Source organism: Diabrotica virgifera, chromosome 5 (assembly GCF_917563875.1).
Source record: "Diabrotica virgifera virgifera chromosome 5, PGI_DIABVI_V3a".
Classification (NCBI taxonomy): domain Eukaryota; kingdom Metazoa; phylum Arthropoda; class Insecta; order Coleoptera; family Chrysomelidae; genus Diabrotica; species Diabrotica virgifera.
The window spans coordinates 49,648,482-49,674,456 of record NC_065447.1 but is presented as its reverse complement, the minus strand read 5'-3'; the positions used below and the strand labels follow the sequence as shown (position 1 = coordinate 49,674,456).

General features: G+C 32.0%; 1 protein-coding gene across 3 annotated transcripts in view; it reads left to right on the top strand.

Moving 5' to 3' along the window:
* Positions 1 to 25,975, top strand: part of LOC114341448 (uncharacterized) — a 148,751-nt gene that overhangs the window by 75,249 nt on the left and 47,527 nt on the right. For all 3 annotated transcript variants that reach the window (XR_007698444.1, XM_050652482.1, XM_050652481.1), the window contains 5 exons: positions 1,619 to 1,951; positions 7,414 to 7,799; positions 11,319 to 11,733; positions 24,616 to 24,819; positions 25,223 to 25,435. Coding sequence is in view for 2 of the 3 variants with exons in the window: in XM_050652482.1 (XP_050508439.1) it covers positions 1,619 to 1,951; positions 7,414 to 7,799; positions 11,319 to 11,733; positions 24,616 to 24,819; positions 25,223 to 25,435 (1,551 nt within the window). In the remaining variant the exon portion in view is untranslated. The remainder of the gene's footprint in view (positions 1 to 1,618; positions 1,952 to 7,413; positions 7,800 to 11,318; positions 11,734 to 24,615; positions 24,820 to 25,222; positions 25,436 to 25,975) is intronic.

Below are 25,975 nucleotides of genomic sequence, written 5' to 3'. Positions count from 1 at the left end.
TTGCTTATTTTTACGTCAGATATCCAAATCTGCAATAAAAATTAAGTGCTCCTATTTAAGATTTTAAAGTAACCCCCCCCCCCACCTTAGTGGTGGGTCGTGTTTGGTGCCATTCGATAGATTTTTGAAAAATATTGAATACGTGTATTTTGCAGTTTTACGATCTGATGTTCATTTCGCGAAATATCGCAGAGTTCGTATTTAAAATTTTTAATTTACCCCACCCCTCTCCGTGGGGTGACGTGTTTAGTATTATTTAATAAATTTTTGAAAAATATTAAACACGTATTTTTTAGTTTTTCGAGCTGACGTTTATTTCGCGAAATAGTTCTTTCTCATAGCCTAGTTTAGGATTGTTTATTAAACTAAGCAGAAAATGAGGAGTTATTGATGGAAAACATGGTCAATTGTTAACGCACATAGCTTTTTTATTATCCAACATAAGCAAATGGTGAGAAATCTTGTACCCTGTAAATGTACCTCTACCATAATATTCGTTCTTAATACAGGGGAGTTCGTTAAGGGGGATCCGAAAAAAATCGATCCTTAAAAAAATTAGAAATCGTCTGATTAAGATAAGGTAAGTTAACTACATGCAAAATAGTGTATATTTAAAAAATCTGACGATTTGAACGGGGCCTAAGAAAATGGGCGAGTCACAAAGTCTCACAAAAAAAGCGAATATTTCACGAAATGAAAGTCGGATCGAAAAACTAAAAAATATGTGTTCAATATTTTTGAAAAATCTATCGAATTGCTTCAAACACGAGCCCCCACGGAGGTGGGGTGGGGATTTAATTTAAAATATTAAATAGGAGCCCCCAATTTTTATTGGAGATTTGGATTCTTTACGTAAAAATAAGCAACTTTAATTCGACACATTTTTTCGAATTATGGATAAATAGTGCTATAATCGAAAAAAAAAACGATTGTTTCAAATGGAAAATTAAATTAAAAAATGAAAAGTCCCCCACTTTATGCAAAACTTAACTTAACATGTTTCTGGTTTTAGCACATACTCTTCAGAATCCAATAGGTCCTCATAACGCTCGAGTGACTGCAAATTTAGCATACTTTCCTCCCCTACTATGAGGATTTATTGATGAAAAACATGGCTAGTTGTTAACGCACATAACTTTTTTATTATCCCACATAAGTAAATGAATCAAAAAGGAAAATGTTAAGAAAGCCTAAGTCTACAATCGAGTTTTAATTTTAATATTTTACATGTGCTAGAATATTCCACAGAGTGTTCCAAACTTTAAGAAAAGAACACAGTATGATTGATACACCCGGTATAAAATGATATTTATCTGTCTAGCAACAATATTATTACAGCAATATTCTTATATAATAAGGCTATAACATACTAAAAGAATCACTCAAATCGGACAACAGGCTTAGGAAGTTCGAGACATCAAACATGTCCCATTTTTAAGGTGTTCAGCTAATTTTGCCGGTGTGTGTATATACATTGTTTATGTACATATGATATACATCGTTTTTAACTTTTTTTTACATTTATGAAATTAAAATTTTGTAACTAACTTCATACATAATTAACAGCAATCTCCATTAATATTTTTGGCAGATTTTTAACTATGTCGATTTTTCTCAGAACTGCGAAATAGAGTCTCTGGTTGACGAACTTTGTGAAAAACTGAAGGAGGTCAATAGCGAAACCACGTTTCCCCACTTTAACTCGTCAGAAGTTATAGCTGAAACTGTCTACGAATCCAAGAAGATCACGCCTCAAGAACTTGCCGAAAAGTATTACGCCGCTTTCCCCCCTCTTTGTCCGCAATCACCCTCCGAATCTAAATTGTTGTCGTTGATACCCAAGTGGAGAAACGTCACCGCCTCCTCGTCTCCGTTGGTTACTTCTCCAATCAAGAAGAAATCGACCAGGAAGAATTTGAAAATCGGCAACGGAAACAGATCCCATGCCAAAGTAAGTTACACATTTTCACTGATTTTTATATATATATATATATATATATATATATATATATATATATATATATATATATATATATATATATATATATATCGGTTTTAAAACGTTCTCCTACGTCTTCCGATGCCTAGTCGCCATTCACTTCGGTCCATCCAATTCTCTTTCTCTCATTTCTCGATTTATGCCTTCTCTCCAACTCAGGCGGGGTCTTCCTCTTTTTCGTCTACCATGAGGGGTCCACGTTAGGATTTGTTTCGGGAGTCGTTCTTCGGACATTCTTTGTACGTGTCCATACCATCTAAGCTGTTTGGTACTAATGTCATCTACTATTGTGTGTTTCACATTCATTATTTCCCTAATTCTGTTGTTAGTTACCCTTTCTAATCTTGATTTTCCTGCTGAGCGCCTCCAGAAATCCATTTCTGTTGCTTCAAGTTTTCTCTTGTATCTTTCTTTTATTTGCCATACTTCACTGCTGTAAGTGATTATACTCTTAACAATTGTATTGTATATTCTATGTTTGTTGTTGTTTGATATTGACTGGTCCCAGAGGATGCTATTGAGAAGGGTAATTGCTTTTCTTCCCTGGTTGTTTCTTTCTTCTATCGTCCGGTCTACGCTTCCTTCTTGTGTGATGGTCATACCAAGGTATTTATATGCGTCGCAATGTTTAATAATTTCGCCATTCCCCAGTGTAAGGTCCTGCTGTGTCCCACCGATACACATATATTCGGTCTTCTTTATGTTTATTTCCAAACCACCTTTTTTGTACTCCTCTATTAATTTCCTTGTCATATATTCTATATCATCGTAGTCTTGCGCTAGTACAAGTTGGTCGTCTGCAAATGACAAAGTGTATATTGTATTGTTGCTGATCGGTAATCCCATGTTTTTGCATTTGCGTTTCCAAAGTTTTAGAGTTTGTTCGAGGTAGATCTTAAATAATGTCGGTGAAAGGCAGCACCCTTGTTTTAGGCCTTTGCTAATTTGGAATCCTCTCGATAGCCTGCTTCCAACTTTCACCCTTGATGCAGTTTTGGTATACAATTGTTTCGTCGCTGTTATTAAATTTGCGCTTATATTGGTTTTCTCTAATGCTTCCCATAATTTGTTTTGTGGGATGCTATCATACGCTTTTCTTAAGTCCACATATAACAGATGCACCTCCTGGTTGACGGCCAGTTTCTTCTCAATAATCTGTGTAATACAAAACAGATGGTCAACCGTTGATCTCCCTGCCCTGAATCCTGCCTGTTCTTCAGCTTCTATATCTTTATATTCGTTTTCGATTTTATTTTTAATCAGTTTTCCGTATATTCGGCTGATCGAGTTCGTTACAGCGATGCCTCTGTAGTTGTCACATTGATCCCGTCTGCCTTTTTTATGTATGGTGGATATCCATGATGTCTTCCATTCTTCTGGGATTTCCGCTCCGTTGATGCATCTTTGAAAGAGTTTAGCCAGGTTTTCATATAATTTTGTTGTGCCATATTTTATTAGTTCAGCTGGTATGTTCCCTGGTCCTGGTGCTTTGTTATTTTTTAAAAACTTACATACTTCTTCTACTTCTTTTGTTGTTACCCGTAATGGTGAGGCTAAGATATTTACATTGCTGGTATCACTGTTATTTAAAAATTCCGCTCTGTCCTCATTTAGGAGTTTTTCAAAATATTCGTCCCATTGATCCGGTGTGATTGCTGATATATCTCTTTTCTTTTCCTGTCGTAGCGATTTTAATACTTTCCAACTTTCTGTACTTCTCCGTCCTCCTAAATGTGTGTTAATCATGTTACACTTTTGCTCCCAAGCCTCATTCTTCTTTTGGCATATCATTTTTCGCACTTTAGCTTGGACCCTCTTGTATTCTACCTTATCGGCGTCGGTCCTTGTGATTTTTATGTACTCGTAAATTGAAACATAGTAAGCGCTACGCTACTAGACACACAGGTACATTGAGCTAATACAGTCCTGGACCCTTCACGTGTTGTACTGTTTACTTTTATGTCTAGTGACGTCTAGAACGTCAGAAAATGTATAGAAACCAATATAAACATAACGTTGACAGTTTATAGAACAGTTTTATTTGAAAAATCCACAAGGAAAAGAAAATGTTTTTCCTGTAGTTGGCTGTATACCATCAATCACAAAATTGGAAAAAATCCTTTGTAAAAGGTATAAATTTTTTTTATTAAAATCCCTTAAAAGGGCTACATCACAACAAAACGTTTCACAACATCAGTGTTAGATAAACTGGATGCTAGCTGAGCCACAAAAGAAAAATATCCGGGTAAAAACCCTTTACATATAATATAGATGCCTTAAAAGTCATACTTCAATAAAAAGCCCTGTGATGGTCACATGGCAACCAGGATAATGCCCTAAGGTAATGTATTGAAATTTCCCAACACGTGGGATCCAAATTGAGTTGCCATTAAGTCATTGAAATGTAAACAGCTCAATTTGGATCCCACGTGTTGGGAAATTTCAATACATTACCTTAGGACAGCGCATTATCCTGGTTGCCATGTGACCATCACAGGGCCTTTTATTGAAGTATGCACTTTTAAGGCATCTATATTATATGTAAAAGGTTTTTACCCGGATATTTTTCTTTTGTGGCTCAGCTAGCATCCAGTTTATCTAACACTGATGATGATTTTTTATAAAAATCGAAAACGTTTTGTTGTGATGTAGTCCTTTTAAGGAATTTTAATAAAAAAATGTTATACCTTTTACAAAGGATTTTTTCCAATTTAGTTGTATTTGAAGTTTTAGGTGTCATTGTGTTGAAAGTTGTGTATCTATTGTAATATTGTTGGTGTTTGAATAAAGTTTTTTTAAAGCAGAGTGACAATACTATTAATTATTCAATGTTTTTTTGTACGGAAAAACAATTATTTTGAATAGTTTCATGACGAAGTTACGGGTGAGAACGGGTCAGATTAGCTCAAGCCTAGAAATTAGGTACCCGTGTGTCTACTAGCGTGGTGCTTATTGTATAACTTTTTTTATAAAATAAATAATTACTAAAATTATACTAATTTAATTGCATGTACAGACAGACAGAACAGACATGTACATGAAAGAAAATCATGTCAAGCTTCGTTCAAATACAGATTAAAATACAATCCTGTCAGTTAGTAGATTAAAGTTCTCATTTTTTTTATTAAATCTTCATTAGAAACATTTTTTTATAATTTTAATTTTTTCGAAATCTGTTAAAACACTTATTTTCTTGGTGTTATGTATTTCATATATAGTGAAGGAGAAAAATATGGCAATGAATCATGGGTGTGCAATGCAGTAATGTTGGTTATTTGTTAAACCTCATTTCTTGCAAAACTTTTATGTCGATTATTTCAGCTCATATTTATTGTTCTTTATTGTGCCGTTTCAAATATTTTTAGTTTTAAATAATCATGTCTTACATGTATGGTTCCCTTGCAACTTTATTTTTTCTTAATCATGGTTCAGTACAATAATAAATTATGTAAGGTACGACTCCGACGACTGCAGACGGCAACTGCAGACGTCAGTTGCAGTTGTCGCCGTGAAAGACGTCACTACTTTGCACTATTAATTTGTATGAACCTGATTCCGACATGTCACTGCAACTGCTGTCCGGCTGAACGTCAGTTGGTAATAATTATACAAATTAATAGTGCAAAGTAATGAAGTCTGCCATGGTGCCAACTGTAACTGCCGTCTGCAGTCGTTGTCGGAATCGTACCTTTTACGCAACATGTTACAGTTTTTCTACAGTGGAGTATTCAGCTCGCTTGGTCCAGCAGTGACCACACTCGCCATGTTGATCATGCTATTAATGAGACTAGCCGAATAAGATCTGGTTGATTAAAACGGACTGCGATCTCATAGAATATATACCCTACTATAGTAACTGTTCCTTTCAACACAAGAAGATCCATGATTTCTGAATCTTCTTTGAAAAGAAGAACAAACAAAATGACATTTGCCTTCCTGTTTGGCCAAACAAGGCTTCAAATGAAATTAACATCTCGTAGAAGTTCCAGAACTACAGTTAAAACCATTGCTGAACACTGTGGTCTTCAGCTTTAGATGAAAACTTGCTCATTTGGTGCCCTAGATCCTGAAGACACAGTGGGTGCGGGTTACCAACCTTACACAGTGTGAAGATCCATTAATAAGCGCCTTACTAGCACATCACGATGCAAGTCAAATTAAAAGAGCGATGTAGGTACTCAGGGGGTGACAGATATGACTGGCGAAATACAGGATTCTGTGCGCCTTTTGGTTCATATGTTCCTGAAACAAGAATGCATTCTCCTTGCCTTAATCACAGCTAACCAAAGGCCACCCAAGGGACCTCTTATTTATAGTACTTTGACACCCATGATTAGTTTCGAGAAATTGTTATCTTTGCACTTTGTACACAAGATACCAGACAAAATTATCAGCTTGTCTATACTTCAGGCTAAGAAACACAAACTAAATGGTTATTCATTAACCAATAAATATGGTTCTATAAACCAATTTTAAAGTTTAGCTCATGCTCTTTCATTTGACACCTGTAGAATGGTTCTAACATTCATTTTTTCTGACTTATGTTATTGCAAAAAAAGTTCTCTGGGATAAACAATTTGAATAAAATTTAAACAATTTAGTGAATCGCTTTGAAATTTTTGTCACATATTAGTAATCAGACAATCCTCCTTTGACAAAAATTTCAAAGCTGTACACTTATTTTTACAATAGTTATTGCTAAATTAATTTTTCTGAAATTTTGACCTTTTTTCGCAATTATATTAACAATAAATGAGTACGGGTAAGGTAAATAAATGAGTATATTAAACTTTGTAATACGCCATTTTAAAGCTTTTTCCATTCTTTCGAAGATGTTTGTACTAAGAAAACCATAAGTCTTACTGTTTTCCACGGTTGGAAAAAAAAAGGAAAAAAGGCCGTTTTTTGACACTAAATTGTTTATAAATAAATATGGCCGCCACATCCTACGCAGGAAATAGTTACAATTTGTTCTTATAGGTATAACCTGTCGAAAAAACGCTTTGGTACCCTGGCTGCTGAAGTGTCACGAACAGGGTATATTTTTGTCTTATTACCCTGGCCTATGTGTCCATGTTTCTGGATTCAAGTTCTTTGATCACCTGAGTTACGGCTCCCAGCCGATATAGGCTTCGTACGTTCCAGGTTCCCATATTTATTGCCCTTTGTCGTCTTAAAGGATGTGACCTTATGAGGAGGCAAGTGTTTCGTTTTCATAACCTTTGTTTTTTTACAAGAAGGAATAGTTAGTTCCTTGCTTAACCCACTTCCTTTCTCATCCTGGACTTAGGACGAGGCAACGGCGTAGATAAAATTTTTTTGCATTTTTGATAAAAAAATTGCATTATACCCAGAAATTTCATCTTATAGAAATTAAAGATTATAAATTTTTAAAGATTTTTATTCTGTTTCAGGAAAGTCACGATACAATGAAAGCTCGCAACCAAACTAAACAACGTCTCAACTGTTTAGCTCGTAACAAGAACAACTTGCGCAACAACGCCACTTTCAACGGCTGGGACCTGAGCTTCTACCCCGCCAACAATAAAAAGTTCGCAAACATTAAACGAAAAGAGGATCAGTCCGACATGGAGGAGTCTTTCGATCAATGCGTAGAAATTAACAGTAACATTTGGGACAATGAAGACGAAGTTAATATGTATGAGGATTTGCCTGTAGACATCATAGATTTGCTGGATTCTCCGAGGCCAAGTGATGACACAGTTGAGATGATGAACATCGCCAATATGAGAGATACTGGAAAGAGGAGATTTATCCCATACGGGACAAGCATTATGAGGTAATCTTAATTAATACTGTTACTTGACTAAATTTTTATTATTTTACACAGAAATAATTGTTATCCTACTGATCTTTTGCCCTATACTTTACGTTCCAATATGATTTGGATAATAAATTCATATTTTAGTATGTAATTCCTTTTTTTTACTAAATCTTTGAAATACATTTTCAAAAACATAACCGTTTTATTTGCAATTTGGTATAAAAACAAATCAATCGTATTTATTGCATTTATAAAAAGGTATGTTGTTTGACTTTTATAGTCGTATAATTTGTACAGATTATAGTCGTATAGATAATACATAAATCATTTTTTATTATAGCGCCATCTATAAACAACTACAATAAATGTTAATTATAATCACGGACGTACCTGTTTTTCTGTCACTTCCAACTTAATGCGTTAGAAAGAAATCGAAAAACTGATGCACTGAAAAAAGCCTCTGAGAAAAAGTATATCTTGCGTCTTTCTTGTCACTTTTTCGCTTTTAACTTTCAGAAATCTTTTTAGCCTAAAATCCATTATACAGTTGACTCTCGTTAATTCGAAACTCGAGGGACTCTTAAAATATTACGAATTATTGAATGTTTGAAATATCACATGATTCGAAATTTGTGAGAGAAAATAAATAAATCTTCGAATTATTAAGTGTTGATCAATTATTATTGATTAACTGCTATAACGATGACAAAAGTTTAGAGGTACATTCGTGTACATACATGTATGTATTCATAATGTGAATTAATCAATCTTTCGAAATAACTGTATTATACTGGTTTGCTTCAAAGCACATTGCTGCTACTCCGAGTGCTCAATAATTTTTTTTAAGAGAAAAAAAGTGCCTGAAATGCTTTTTCATCACTTTCGTTTTGTAGACAGAAGGTTTGTAAGGTATCGAATGAGGAATTTGCTTCCTTAACTGACACCTCTGCCAAAGGTTCTTATGTATCGTACTCATCTTCATCGTTACTTTTTTCATTCGTATCTGTCGCAGATAAAATTTCGCCATCGGTTAGTGAACCTGAGACAGCAACTTCTTCATCTACTTAAACAAAGTCAGAAAAACTCACACCGCTGATGTCAACTAATGGTTCTATTGCTGGTTCTTCATCATCCATAAGTATTGGAAGATTTTCCTGATCTTCTTTTAAGAAACCGGATTTTTTTAAGCAGGTACAGAAAAAAAGGTACAGAAGAAAAAGTACAGAAAACTGTACTTACTACAATCTTTCCGCATCTTTCTCTCTGCAACTTTGAATTGTCGAGTGCTGGACACCGATGGGTTCGAATTAACGCATCGTTTTGTAATATAGCAATGATTTTTTCGTTCTAATTACCAAGTGCATAAAAATGTATTGATTTAGTTCGAAATATAAAGAGATTTTGTAGGGAACTCGTGATAACTTTGAATTATAGAGAGGTTCGAATTATCGCAGGTTTGAATTAACGCGAGTCGACTGTAACTGGATTGCAATCGCTATAAATATCAACCCCAGGATATGTTTTCGTAGATTTTATATTCCGTAGATTTGTTATTGAGCAAAAGGAAGTTAATTTCATTTCTAACAATTCTCTCTTCTATACCTGTAGGATATTTCTAAATATATAGCCTTCTAGGATGTTATTTGAAGAAGGTGTTGGCTATTAACAGGTTGTTCTCTAGTCAGAATTGTATCTCCTCTATTGTTTCTGGTACCATGATTGTATGCTCCTTAGACCATAAAAACTGATAGACACGCCTTGTACCGAACCGTTGAAGCAAAGACCTCCCGCGAAAGTGACGTCACAATACGGCAAGAACTCGTTTGGATTCTTAGCAAAGCACTAATAAAATTACCCAATTTTAGATTAATTATAGTATAACTTTTGTAATATAAGTAGTTTTGTAGTATAACTTAATATTTTGTAAAAAATATGGAAGAAAAATCATTTAGCAAAGTAATTAATAAATATTTTTGACTTAAAGTAATTTTGTAAAAATAAATGTTTTATTTGAAATTATATCGTTGGTATATCTCTTCTTGTTTGATAATCAAAAATAAATTTAAGGAGAGTAATTTTCTTTTGGGTGTTAGTTTCACGTTAGGTGAAAAAATATGTAGGAAATCTATTAATTAATGACCACAAAACAAAATACCTTTTGTTAACTTACTTCTAACTCTTATTACATTATTTAGTTTTTCACCTTCGTGGTACAATCTGATGTATCAATAATGCGAACAAATTATCTTTATTCGATTAAACAAATGGTTTGTTTCAAAATCATGATCAAACATGTTCTTTGTATTCGCTAAACACAGAACCATGCACGTTTAAGATCAATTTTGTCAATAATTTAGAATCGTTTAATTTTTTTGAATTGTACCTACATAATTCTAATTTCGCTTTCAGCAATTTTGCAAATATGAATGACGTCTTTAGAAGGTTGAATTAAAAATTTTTTGATATGCTATAATTTTTGTGTTTATGAATGGACATTGTAAATTATCACATTCAATTGCACACAAACATATGTCACAATGTAATGTTTCCTTAACTTTCTTAACTACAAACCCAGCGATATAGTCAACAACATCACAAACATAAGATGACTCTTTTTGAAAAACTTAAATTATTTACAGTATAATCATGGTTACTAGTTATTATTTCCCTATTATTTTCATCAGTTCTAGAGTTGTCAATGAGTTGATGATCAACAGTTTTCATTTTCACAGTATTTGTTGTGCTCATTGCTAAAATTGTGGAAGGTGCCTGTTCTATACAATTAGCCTGGGTAGATCCTGTAACACTTGTGTGCATTAAGGGTCTTCTATATGCATCTTCAAATTTTTTTGCCGTTGGGTTGTTGTTGTAACCTCCATGACTCCTATAATAGAACTAAAGAAAACTTCTAAGTGATACTGAGAAAGTTTATAGGCCGAAAGATACTTCAGACCTCCATCCATATGATCCTTCACGTAATTTTTCCAAATTCGCATTCGCATCATACCAATAAAACCTGTTTATTTTTGGCTTAGATGCAGTGGTTCACCATTGTTGGAATATTTGAGTGAATTAAGATACTTTATAAATTCTTCAATTTTTTGAAAAATTGCTTGTTTATTATGCTGCTGTAAACTGGATTTTAGGTGTTTTTCCCTTTTTTTTTGTCGCTGCGTACAATTAAATGCTCTGCGAGATAACACCATAATTAAAAAATTAGTGTATTGGAAAAATTTTAAATTGGAACACTTTAAAAAGTTTACAACGCCTATAAACACTTCTAATCTCTAACGTTTTCTGCCGTAAACTGACGTCACGCACAGCTGTATGAATCGTTTTATGTTGGCTTCACTCTTCGAGACGAGAGAATAGCATTACGGCGTGTCTATCAGTTTTTATGGTCTAAGGTATGCTCCTATGGTCTCTCATTCAGCACCACGACCAATTTTGGCGTTAATCAAGCGTCTACTAGAAATAAAATACACAATAAGTTTTAATTGCAAATTAATAACGAAATTTTTTAAATATTTTTAGCTCCATTTGGTCAACTGATCAAGATGTAACCTTTGACAATAATTTCAACTCAACCATCGATGCCTCACAGAACGTCGCCAACAATACAGAATTTACTCTAGACTTCAAATTTAGCGCAATCTCCATTGACAATCCATCTGTCAATTCCTCATTCGATGATTGGCCACCAGCTAACTCTATGGTTGAAAACGAGACCAACGCTCTCTTCGAAACAAACAAGGACTTCAGACACAAATATTTCTCCAATGACTTCCATAGCCTTCCTGGTAACTGGAGCGTTGGAGAGGGAAGAAAGGTGGACGAGGAGAAGGAAATATATGAAACGGAAAAACTGTTGGCTTTCAGCTTGATGAAGTTAAATCATAATAAGGAGAAAAGTGGTTTTCAAGAAGTAACGCCAAGATCTGCGTCTCAGGTAAATTAGTGACGATTTATTATGTATAATTATTATAAGTATTTGGTCTTTAATAAATTGTTCTATATAATCTATACAGAACATATTAAAGATGTCTATCTTCCATCTGTATCCACCAAAATCTTTAATTACCATACTCATCATTGCTGTCCCAATCTCCTCATTAATTCCAATTAGACCAGGGCGCATCTGTAAAAATATTAGTACCTTTGGACGTTGAGAGGTGACTCAAACGTTTTTGCAGAAATTGCTTGAAAATAAATCAAATAATAATATTTGAGTTATCCTCCCTCTCAAAAAGGTCCGGAACATTGTTTAAATAATCAAAATGTCAAAAAATTAAGGAAAAATTCGATTTTTTTCTTCGTTTTTTGATTATAACTTTAAAAGTATTCATTTCCGAGAAAAGTTGTACTGACATAAAAGTTGCGTATATAAATTTCCTACAATATAGAATTGGTTAAAAATTTAAAAAATAGTCACCCTTGTTACAAAATAGCAATGATTGCGAAAAAACCGTACAAAAACAAGTATTCGCATTTTACATTTTTAAACCATTTATACTACACTTAGGACCTTCATATTTCACCCAGAAAAACTTTATGATACAGTAAAATAATACGGTAAATTTCATTAAGATCGGTTCAATAGATTTTGCAAAATAAATTTCGCAATCCAGCTTTCGCAAAAAAAATTCATTTTTTCAAAATATTACAGGACTGAAAATAAAGCAGATAGCAAGTTGAATTTTTTTTGCTTATAGAAATGTACTGTACCTTTCATTTGCAATTTTGCAGAATTAAAATCGATTAACACCACGGCACAGCATAATAAACGAAACCAGCAAGGACACTCCCTGATGCCGCCTTTGAAGCTGAAAAGTACAGGGTCGCCATTTTTCGCGTAGTACATCTCAGTGGTGATGTGATGTGTTGGTTCATCAGTGTTGCCGATGTCACCAACTTTATTACCCGTAAGAGATTCTTTTTGAATAATTTCTGGAATTTATGCAAAAGATTAACAATACAATCGCCATTCATCGTCAGTATTTTGTGTTATGTCCCAATTATTGACATAATTCCCACAGGCATACGTATAAAATTATGTTAAAAAATATGAATGTCATAAAAGTTAAGTAAATCTGATAATTATGTACAAATCGGCAACACTGTCGATTTTCTACATTGTCTTTACTACGCACAAAATGGCCGACGATCTGCGCAGTAATAGTGCGCGAACTTTTCCCGCCTACTAGTGTGTCACTGCTGTTGCGTTTTCTATGCTGTGACCACGGCGTCAGGAATTTTTTTAAATATTAACATTAATAAACATTAATTGTTGGTGCTACGCGCAGGACAGCGGATAGTTTGCTCTGATTGGTCATTCCAATGACCTTTGATAATGATTGATACATTTTAATTTTTATTACATTTCGATGTAAATAAATAAATTTGTTTATTGCAAAATAAAAACACATACTCTATCCTTTGAAATAACACTTTTATTAGCAAAAACTTTCTGTGTTCATATATTTTAACTTAGAGAATAAAAGTTTATTATTTTTAAATATATGCAATTGTTTAAACAATATTTCACAAACAATAATAAAATAAGTTTGATTTTTGTGGAATTAAAATATTAAAATACAACAAAATATAGAGTAAGAAAATAATATATTAGATAAAGATTGGAAGAATTTTTGATGGAAAGCAACTTGTGTGAATCGAACACTGCTGTCCTGCGCGTAGCACCAAAAATTAATGTTTATTTAAAAAATTTCCTGACGCCGTGATAATTAATCGATTTTAATTTTGCAAATTGCCAATGAAAGATACAGTACACTTTTATAAGCAAAAAAAATTTCAACTTGCTATCTGCTTTATTTTCGGTCCTGTAACATTTTGAAAAAATGAATTTTTTTTGCGAAAGCTGGATTGCGAAATTTATTTTGCAAAATCTATTGAACCCATCTTAATGAAATTTACCGTATTGTTTTACTGTATCATAAAGTTTTTCTGGGAGAAATATGAAGGTCCTAAGTGTAGCATAAATGGTTGAAAAACGTAAAATGCCAATACTTGATTTTGTATGTTTTTTTCGCAATTATTGCTATTTTGCAACTAGGGTGACTATTTTTTAAATTTTTAACCCATTTTATATTGTAGGAAATTTAATTACGCAACTTTTATGTTAGTACAACTTTTCTCGGAAATGAATACTTTTAAAGTTATAATCAAAAAATGAAGAATAAAATCGAATTTTTCCTTCATTTTTTGCCATTTTGATTATTTAAACAATTACTCAAATATTATTATTTGATTTATTTTCAAGCAATTTCTGCAAAAAAAATTTGAGTCACCTGTCAACGTCCATCTCAAAACAGATGCGCCCTGGACTAAATTCAAAGTCTGACATTTAAAATTATTTTTCTGGCAAAATCGTGACTAAATTATTCACAGCAAAGTGAATCTCAGCTCTCAATACGCTGAGCCATCGAGATAAGAGAATCACGATAAAAATAAAAAAGAATGTGTGTGTACTTTGTACGCGCGTAAGAAGTTATTCTTCTATTATATAGGTAATTTCAACGAAGTAAATATACTTAACAGGTTATTTGTATTTTATTTAAATATTAAACTAACTTTCTTAACTACCACTTTCAAAAAATTTTTATTAAAACAACCAAAAATTAAAAAAAATGAATCATCCAGGATTGGAACCCGCAACCTTCTAATCATTGGCCCAACGCTCCACCAACTACGCCACCGAGCTTCTTTAAGTGACACGTAAGTTTCGGATATAATTACACAACACGGTGACAAATAGACATAAAAATGTTATACCTACATACATAATATTTTATTATCTTACTACAGAGAAAGACAAATCCAAAAATTATAATAAATAATATACAGGGTGAGTTTTTAGTACGGGATCGGTCGATAATTCCATTATGGTATATAATATCGAAAAAAGTTATTTAGAAAAAATGTAGGTAATGATATTCCCCAGGCTTGGAAAATATGTTCATTTCTACAGGGTGATCAGTAACTGCGTGGTATATCAAACATACAATTTTTTAAATAGAACACCCTATATATTTTTTCATATTTATATTCCTCTCATAATTCCTGTTCATAAAATATAGGGTTTTGCATTACTATACAGAGTATTAAACAAGTTATGACCATTTTATTTCGAAATCAATATGAGATTAACACCATGTATATAAAGAACTAAGTCATAAACAATAATTTGTTTTCTATAATAAGATAAACAATGTACTGTAGTTTGTAAATTAAGTTTAATTGATTTCATTGACGAATATTTGTATACAGGGTGAACTACAAAACCAAATTACGATTTTCTCAATTTTTTTAAATGGATCACCCTATATTTTATTTTTTTGACATATTGTATTTATAATATTCTTTCATTTTTATATAGCATTCCCTATATCTAAACTCATCACTTTCCGAGATATTTTCAGTTATCTTCAAATTTCGGCAACACATTCAATTTTTTTTCTAGAAATAAGTTAGTATTGAGTGATAATATAACAAAATTATTTTTATTCAATAAATAACTAACAAAGCATATAATCCACAACAATATGCAATGAATGTATCAATAAATGTGATATTAAGGAATTATGATATTTCCCTAATATACAAGAATCGTAAAATTTCTACAAAAAAATATGTCTTGTGTATAATAATATAACAAGATTATTTTTATTTAATAAACAACTCACACAAAACATAAATCAAGGCAATATACAACTGACGTAACAGTTTTTAGATTGTTATATCAACAGTATTCTAAGCCAAGAAGGTTTTAGTAACACGTTCCTAATTGCAGATTGTGACGCGCAGATTTTAATAGGTACTATAATTTTCATACTAATTTTCATTAATATGCATCAATAAATCTCTACTTTGTTAACACTCATGGTCAAACTAGGTGATCTATTAATGTTTAAGGTGCTATTGTTGGCGATTATTTAATTGGACCACATTTTTTTGACGATTGAGGTTTTTAAACGACGGTGCTCCAGTTCTTCCAAAATTGATTTTTTCATGTGGGGCTATATAAAAAAAATTGTATATCAGAAGCATCCAACAACGCCTGATGATATGGAAAATGGAAGCTGATAGAATAAGAGAAGCTTTTAATAATATTGACTTACAAAAATGTTAAAAAATGTGGCTCGGTAATTTAACGTTGTAAAGTTGGACATTTTCAACATTTACTTTAGACTTATCTCCTTAACATCACATTGATTGGTACATTTATTAGATATAGATTGTTATGGTTTATATATTTTGTTAGTTATTTATTGAATGCAAATATTTGTTATATTATTACACTATACTTATTTGTTAAGTTATTTTTATTTATAAAAATTGAATGTATTTCCGGCAAATGAAGAAAACTAAAAATATCTCAGAAACTAAGAAGTTTAGGTATAGGAAATGCTACATAAAAATGAAAAAGTATCAATGATACAACATTCCTAAAAAATAAATAATAAAATCTATTTAAAAAAATTGAGAAAATCGTAACTTTGTTTCGTAGTTTAAGTGCTTATAAAATTGAATGTTTTACTAAAAATTTCTTGGCTTAGAATACTGTTGATATAACAATCTAAAAACTGTTACATCAGTTGTATATTGTTTTGATTTATGTTTTATGTGAGTTATTTATTGAATAAAAACAAACTTGTTATATTATTATATACAAGACAAATTTTTTTTGTTGGAATTTTACGATTCTTGTATATTTGGGAAATATGATAATTTCTTAATATCACATTTATTGGTAAATTCACTGCATATTGTAATAGTCTATATTTTGTGTTAGTTATTTATTGAATAAAAATAATTTTGTTTGATTATCACTCAATACTAACTTATTTCTACTAGAAAAATTGAATGTATTCCCAAAATTTGAAGAAAACTTAAAATATCTCGGAAAGTAATAAGTTTAGGTATAGGGAATGCTATATAAAAATGAAAGAGTATCATAAATACAATATTTTCAAAGAATAAAATATAGGGTGATCCATTTAAAAAAATTGAGAAAATCGTAATTTGGTTTTGTAGTTCACCCTGTATACAAATATTCGTCAATGATTTCAATTAAACTTGATTTAAAAACTACAATATACTGTTTATCTTATTGTATAAAACAAATTATGGTTAATGAATTACTTCTTTATATACATGGTGTTAATCTCAAAGGGATTTCGAAATAAAAATGGTCATAACTTGTTAAATACTCTGTATAGTAATGCAAAACCCTATATTATATGAACAAGAATTATGAGAGGAATATAAATATGAAAAAATATATAGGGTGTCCCATTTAAAAAAATAAATGTTTGATATACCACGCAGTTACTGATCACCCGGTAGAAATGGACATATTTTACAAACCTGGAGAATATCATTGCCTACATTTTTTCTAAATAACTTTTTTCGATATTCTATACCATAATGGAATTATCGACCGATCCCGCACTAAAAACTCACCCTGTATTTACTAAAAACACTAATATATTATTTTAATGACTTACTTGCGCTGATACAGATACATACATACCTATCTTGAAAGATTAGCAACGAACTATTACTGTCTTTGTGCGCATGCGCACAGATTTATGAAATTGTACTCTCAATCGCGCCTAAAGAAGAATAACTTCAAAAACTCTTGGCTCTGTCCCGTTCCTGTATCCAAAACTGCCTAATTTTATGCCCATTTAATGACTCATGTTTGCCACACTGTATCTGTCTCAACCTCATATGCATTAATTTCTTCAAACTAATCGGCGTTGCGCACTAATGCAGTTAGTTCAGCTACAGTAATTTCTTTATCATCAGATTCCATGATATTTTCATCTTTCTCTAGCGTCAGTACTTTGTAAAAAGCTCTTTCGAAATTCTTCTTGTATTGCCAATCTAAAAATTGTATCTTTGATGGTGAGTGTTTTTCAAAATTTGATCATTATCAACTTTATCTAACAAGACTGGACCAGAACCATGAAAAATCTACTAGAATGTATTTCATTCAGCATATAGTTGGGCTTTGTTCATTGGGTTATACTTTGTTCAATCCATCAACATTTGTAAAATTTTCGCCACTTTATACTAAAATATTTAATAATGAAAGTTTGTCATATACAGTAACCGCCACGCTACTAGACACAAGGGTGTAAATTGAGGTAATAAAGTCCTGGACCCTTTATTTGTTGCACTGTTTACTTTTACTCTTACTATGTTCTGTTTTTAAACCAGGAGGAGTAATTCAAATTTACCGCGCCGTAATGCTTGTTTGTAATTGGTCCAACCGCAGGCGAGTTACTTCACTGTTATGAAATTTTGACACTAGTGACATTTATGAAATTTTGACACTATTGGCATTTCATAGGTTAATTAAGTTATATCAGCTATTTTTTGTGTTTTCTACGTTATTGCTTTCATTTTTAGTCTGCTTTTATTAATCGTATTAATATAATATACAATCGGAAAAATGAAAGAATACCTATTCTTGTTCTCATGATCATTTTTCAGTGCGTCATTAATTATGACGTCATATACTGTATTGGGTGTGTCGAGACTTATTTCATGTAATTATTGACGAATCTGAGAGATGCTAGAATCGTACTTAGCCATAGGTGAAAAGCTGGTGAAATTAAACTAATTAGTAATTTAGTATATTTGATTTTTACACAATATGTTAACATGTAGGTATTTTTTATAAAGGGGAATAAAATTAAAAAGTAAACAATATTGTTAATTGAATTTATAAATATGGAAACATTAAAAAATGACACAAAACTATCCATTAATTGTGTTTTTATCTCCTTCTCTAGGTGCTGTCTCCGCTTCAAAAGTTGGCAGTTATCAGAGCGATTTTTATTTCTGAAACCGCGGCTCTAAATAATTCATTGTTATTACATCCAAACCAGTTCCTAAGGTTCTTCAGCCATGAGTTACGTCTCCTTACTATAGATCTTTTTCTTGCATAATGACCTGGAGTATTAGATATACATCTCTCATCACATGTCCCATATATCTCAGTTTTCTTCTTATTTGTTAGTTCTTCTCGTTCCTTATGCGTAAGTCTCATTACCTCCACGTTGGCTATTCTATCTACTCATGAGATATTTAGCACTCTTCGGTACATCTCAAATGTCTCTAGTCTCCTCACGCCAATGACTAACTTTTAACGAACTAAATTCTAAACCAAAACACAAAAAAATGCACAAAGACGTTGTGAAACACAAGGGAAGTCGAATTCGAAATTTCAAAATGACAGGTACACAAAATACTGACCTGAATAATAACCGTCACTTGACTCTTTGACACTTTTAAAAAATGGCCAAAATGAACGAAGTTTTCGTCAAATGTTCGTAATACGTGTAATTGATTGGCTAGAAAAAACGCGCATTCTAAATATCAACGAATCAAACGTAGGTTAGGAATAGACATCTTATGTATATAACCATTGTAATGCTGCATTATTTTTGTGTTTAATCACGGAGCTACCGCTTTTTCCGTCTCATCTAACTTAATGCATTAGAGAGAAATCGAAAAACTGTGACGCACTGAAAAATGATAATGAGAACAAGAATATGAACCATCATATCAAGCACATATTTTGCATTTGCTCTTTGGATAAATAACAAACGAGAGAGATAGATTATTAAGTGTTGTCTACAAAGCAAAAACGTTATCCAAGACATACGCAGTTACATATTTATAATTGACAGAGTGAGACGGCCATACAATTGTTCAACGTAGTTATATTAATTTAGTAGAAAATTTAAACTCACACTTGACTATTTCTGTACTTCTAATGTCATTCTTAGAAAAACATTCAACATGAGTAGAGATAATGATTGTATAAACTACTATTCGAGTAATCGTGCTGGTCAACTATAATCTGACTGATTCGATTTCTGTCACTTTGACAGTGAAACTGGGTTAGGTTCGGTAGAGTTTATAAATTTTAATAATCAGTCTTATTTACTTGAATAAACTCAGTTCTTTTAAGAGCTATTTTGATATTATATTGTATTTTTGGTTTGGTAAGTATTTATTTAATTAAAATACGTCAATAAAATTTGTAAGTAATCATCTGTCAATATGGTTAACTTCTGTCTATGAGTTCGCCAAACGTGTACATATTACTGACTTTTCAATCATAGGCCTGGTTTTTCAGTGAGCGGTTAAAATTTTGGTTAGCTAACCTAGTTTAAATTTTAACCAATATTTTTAACCCTAATAGCGTTTTTCAGTGCTTTAAACCAAGTTAAGAAAATCTCGGTTAGCTAACCATTTTTTTCTTCTGTTGGCAGCAGTAACTGTACGTGCGCATGTGCAATTCGAGAATTAATGATCAATTTGACAGAAAAATAAATAAACAATTTCATAACCAAATTAAAAAAGTTTTAATGCAATGCAATATCAAGTTCGGAATCTTTGTTTAGATCATAACGTCTACCTCGGTTGCATAACAGAAGAGAATTACAATTACTGGGACCATTTAGACTTTTTTTCCGATTTTGTTTGTCAAAGACCACGGTCTTATCACTATTTGAACAGATTTACCAGGAAATACGGAGTCAGACTGTTTGGTAAATAATTATTTTTTTGTGTAAACAAATATAAAATAATATTTTTAAAATATTACTAGGAATCATGCATTAAATCCTTTTACAGTAAGTGTAAACATAGGTACCTGTTTTACAGTTATATTGATATATATTTCCTTATAATTCCTTCCTATATAATAATTCCTTTCGATAATAATAATTTCCTTATAAAAATAAGGAGGTATTAGAATACTTCCCGCGATGAAATAAAATAACATAACCCAACTAATCCCTTCTGTCAGGCAGGTACTCAAAAAAATAAACAAGATGCATTCACTGCACCCACGCGCAAGCATAACCGTAAAATTCGGAGTTGAACCATCTAACCATAGATATATAATACTCTAGATTGCGCCTTACGATCTTAAAATGGGTGACGGTTGCGACAGAGATAAATGAGCCTATTTGGTCGGTAGTCTCTTTCTAATTCAAGGGGAGTATCGACGACGTCACTATCCTACTCTGTCGTCGAGTATTTTAGATGGTTTGACAGTTCGAGCGGATGGCGACGAGAACTGGTCGTTTGTCTTCGGACGTGGATAATCCTGGTTCGAATCCCATACCAATATTTACTTTTTTTATTTTTTATTTAATCAATATTGCGTTTATTAGATATTATTACATCTCTAAAGTAAATCTATGCAAAGAAATATATAACAAATAAGAAAAACTGTGTAGGTACCTATAGATTTTTAAAAATATAAAAGCCAATGTTATTTTTTTAATAAGTTAATTGTAGAATAGTATAAAGTAATTGTTAAAAATATTCGTAAAAAATTACCAATAATTAATATCAACATAATGTACCATCGATTTATTAATTGAATCGGTCATTTCCAAAACAACGAGTCACATATTCCTAATTTTACAGAAGAGCAAAGAAAACTAACTATATAGTCGAAAGATGGATGAAATGGATGACATCAAAATTCAGAGTTATATTGTAGTTTTGTTCCTAATGTTTTTACTGGACTGGTGTCGTTTTTGCACACAACGTTTATCTTAAAGGAGTCTATTCCTCTCAAAAAGTTAGTTTCTGAAAATTGTGGACTTTGCTGTTTTTGAAATGACCGATTCAATTATAAGTAATTAGACATTATTTTTATTTATGAAACTATTGTTACAATTTTTTAAAAAAGTAGAAGCAAAACAAACATTCACATCATTTGAATAAGGACGAATTTATATTAATAACGAATGACTTTTATTTTACTATGCAGTTCACAAATTATGTATTCCAATATTAACTTACTATACGTACATTTATTATCTGCTAGATTTACTTAGGTCCATTTTTCAGATGTAAAAATATCTAATAAACGCAATATTGATTAAATAAAAATAAAAAAAGTAAAGTTGGTATGGGATTCGAACCACGATTATCCACGTCCGAAGACCAAAGACCATTTCCCGTCACCACCCGCTCCAACTGTCAACACATATTACTCGATAAAGTGGGATATTCACGTCGTCGATATTCCCCTTAAATTAAAAAGAGACTACCGACCAAATAGGCTCATTTATCTCTGTCGCAACCGTCACCCATTTTAAGATCGCAGGGCGCAATCTAGAGTATTATATATCTATGCATCTAACAGAGGTTGGGTTGAACGCGCGTGTGTGTGTGAGGATCGGTTAAAATCTTGGTTAACTTAAATGAGTTTAAGCTCTACCCTAGTACTGAAAAACTGATTAAACATGAATATTTCGGTGACCAAAATATAAATACGTTAACCCAGCACTGAAAAACCGGCCCATAGTGTATGAAATTACAGATTAGTATATTTTTACGAATGTACATTTATTTGCAGATAATGTCTGGAAAATGATCTGAATTCATTAAGTTTACTTTCATTTTAATCACTTAATGCAGCTAACATAAACGACATTTTTTAAATTCCTGTTACTATTTACGTCCACTGTATTTGTAATACATTTGTATTATTAATCTATATCAAATAATTAATTACGGTAGTAATAGTAACATTTATCACCAATAAATATATATTATCAGAAAAAGAATAACATCACAAAATTTGATGGATTCGACCGTTACTTGATGGAAGTTCATTTTATCTAACAATAAAACACTGAAAACGTTTGTTTTCTAACTTCCACAAAATTTATTATAACTAAGTGACTACAGCTGTTTCGGCGGAGTGCCTTTCTCAAGTGATATAGTTTACAATGTGTTTGCCTTTTTAAGTCTTCAACTGAAGAGGTTGAGGAGTGGGGAGCTGTTTGTCTCGAGTTGGTCATTCAGAATTATATCTGTATTTTTCAGTTTATTAATTTCCATAGATTCTAAAAAAGATAGCTTAAGGCCTTTATTTTGAATATGTAGAATTTGAAACTCTTCATTGAAAGAGTGATTATGATCTAGAAGGTGAAGTGCGTATGTAGAAGTGTCTGTTTTTCTATTGTTGAATGCCCTTTTGTGTTCTGCTATCCGTTTGTCAAAAGTTCTGCCAGTTTGACCGATGTACGTTTTCGGACAGTCACCACAAGTTAGTTTGTACACACCACTCTGTAGTTGCTTTCTCTTTCGACTTTTATTGTTCTTAATATATTTGCTTAAGTTGTTGTTAGTTCTGAAAGCTGGTGTTATTCCTTTTTTTTATGTATCTGGCTATTTTTGTTGTTATCTTGCCAGTATATGTGAGAGAGCAGAAGGTACTGGGTTCTTTCTGTTGTGGTGGATACACTAATTTCAGGGCTTTCTTATGGAGTTTTTGGTTTAAAATTTTGTTAACTGTTTGTTCGTTATAGCCGTTGTTTACTGCTATTTGTTTAGCAAATAAACAAATAGCAGTAAACAACGGCTATAACGAACAAACAGTTAACAAAATTTTAAACCAAAAACTCCATAAGAAAGCCCTGAAATTAGTGTATCCACCACCACAGAAAGAACCCAGTACCTTCTGCTCTCTCACATATACTGGCAAGATAACAACAAAAATAGCCAGATACATAAAAAAGAAAGGAATAACACCAGCTTTCAGAACTAACAACAACTTAAGCAAATATATTAAGAACAATAAAAGTCGAAAGAGAAAGCAACTACAGAGTGGTGTGTACAAACTAACTTGTGGTGACTGTCCGAAAACGTACATCGGTCAAACTGGCAGAACTTTTGACAAACGGATAGCAGAACACAAAAGGGCATTCAACAATAGAAAAACAGACACTTCTACATACGCACTTCACCTTCTAGATCATAATCATTCTTTCAATGAAGAGTTTCAAATTCTACATATTCAAAATAAAGGCCTTAAGCTATCTTTTTTAGAATCTATGGAAATTAATAAACTGAAAAATACAGATATAATTCTGAATGACCAACTCGAGACAAACAGCTCCCCACTCCTCAACCTCTTCAGTTGAAGACTTAAAAAGGCAAACACATTGTAAACTATATCACTTGAGAAAGGCACTCCGCCGAAACAGCTGTAGTCACTTAGTTATAATAAATTTTGTGGAAGTTAGAAAACAAACGTTTTCAGTGTTTTATTGTTAGATCACAAAATTTTTTTGACACATTCTTACGTAGCGAAAAATCGTATGGTGGGGTAGTAGTCAGATCCGTTTATTTTCAGTATTAACTTAGTTTAGACTTTGTTTTGACTAGAAATTTTTGATTTGATTCGTATGCATATCATCGATGACGCATGGGTATTCTGTCATTTTTCCGACTGTAATATTTATGAATTACCGTCGAAGGCCGACATGATCAACCAAACAAGAAGATGTATTTGGTGACTTCTCTAGTGACTTTTTTGGGCATGAATCTGTCTTTTTAATTTACTCCTCTTGGTTTAAAAACAAACCATAGAAAACAAAATATAAACATTGAAAGTTGACAGTTTATAGAACAGTGTTGTATTTGAAGGTTATAGTTGTCATTGTACTAAAGTTGTAAATTTTATAAAGTATTGTAATATTGTTGGTGTTTGAATAAAGTTTTTTTTAAAGCAGAGTAACAATAGTATTAATAATTAAGGTATTTGTATGAAAAAACAATTATTTTAAATAGTTTCATAACAGTCACATGACATGACAGGCATGAAAGTCACAGGTGAGAATGGGCCGAATTAGCCCACCCCTAGAAATTCGTTATCCGTGTGTCTACTAGCGTGGCGCTTAGTGTATAGAAAATATGTAAATGTATGATTAATAAATATATAAATTTATGATGAATAATTAATATAATGTTTCTATTTTAGCCAAAAGCCTTTAACCCTTTTGGAAAATCGGTGAATACCTTTAATTTCAAGGCTGACAGGGATTTTATTGAGAACTCAGATAAGGAGGATTTGCTAACATCAGAACGTTCTCATTTTAAGCCTATTTGTGAAAAAGATGAGGTTCGACATCAATCTAAATATGCTGATGGAGCAACATTTATAATTTCCAATAATCTTGATAAGGTATTATACATGACTATACTAAATTTCAATACGCGATGCAGTGCATGTAAACAACGATTTTAGTGGTTAAAAATGTTCAAAATTTATTTACTTGTTCCATAGTAACAGTATATTATTAAAATCACTTTCTCTTTTCTCGATTATTAGTTTTTATTGTATAGTATATATTGTAATCACTGAATACATAGTGAAAAAATAGTCCGATTAATTAAATTAATGAATAATTTACGCGACTGTACAGTAACTGTTATCCTAAAATATTTAAACACTGAACGAAGTAGCCATCTCTCTGTTGCCGATGACGGATCGCTGTCAACTAATGTTTACAACTACTGCATAGCTTATCTGAATAAACTGTAATATTCATAAAAAACTTTTTAATAAATGTTCCAAATTTTTGTAGGTGGATTACAAACGAAGTGAAAGTGGTACGATGTGGCTTGAAACAGAATTCGGTCAGACTAAAAAATATTATGAATACAAGACGCATGGGAAGCATGTTTTTACTGATTCAGTGGAACTTATTCTTAAGTTTAGTATTAACGAAAATGACAAAGCTTGCCAAACGGATGATTGGGAATCAGATAACGAGGTCGAAAATTATACTAAAGTTGAGGTGAGTGATATTTTGAAATTAACTAACACTATAACCATTGATTAATAAATAGAGGGGAGAAGATACGAAACTAAACGAGCGTTTATGTACGACACCAGTGGTTTTAGAAATAGATGGCGTTAGCAGCTTTCTAGGTACGAGATTGAATTTACCTGAGACAACGATGAGACGTATTCAGGTAGCTTTGGTTATCGGAATTTGGGGTCGGCCGACTGGATTATAATAGAACGTATTTATTTCTTTTCATTCATTTATATTTGAGTTATCATTCAACTATTCAACGATAATAGTGGCATGATCATGACAATCAGACAATCTTTAAAATAATTATTGAAGTTAGCACCTATTACTTTCTAAACTCGTTTTTAAATTAACAAGAATTGTAGTTGTAATTTGTCTTTTAATTTGAATTCTTGAAAGAAATCATTGAATATTCCAAATAAAAAAATTATTTAACGAGAAAAATACTCACTGGGTGATTTTATATATTGTACATTTATCTTATTTGCCTCATAATCTCGATAAAAAATTAGGTAGGTA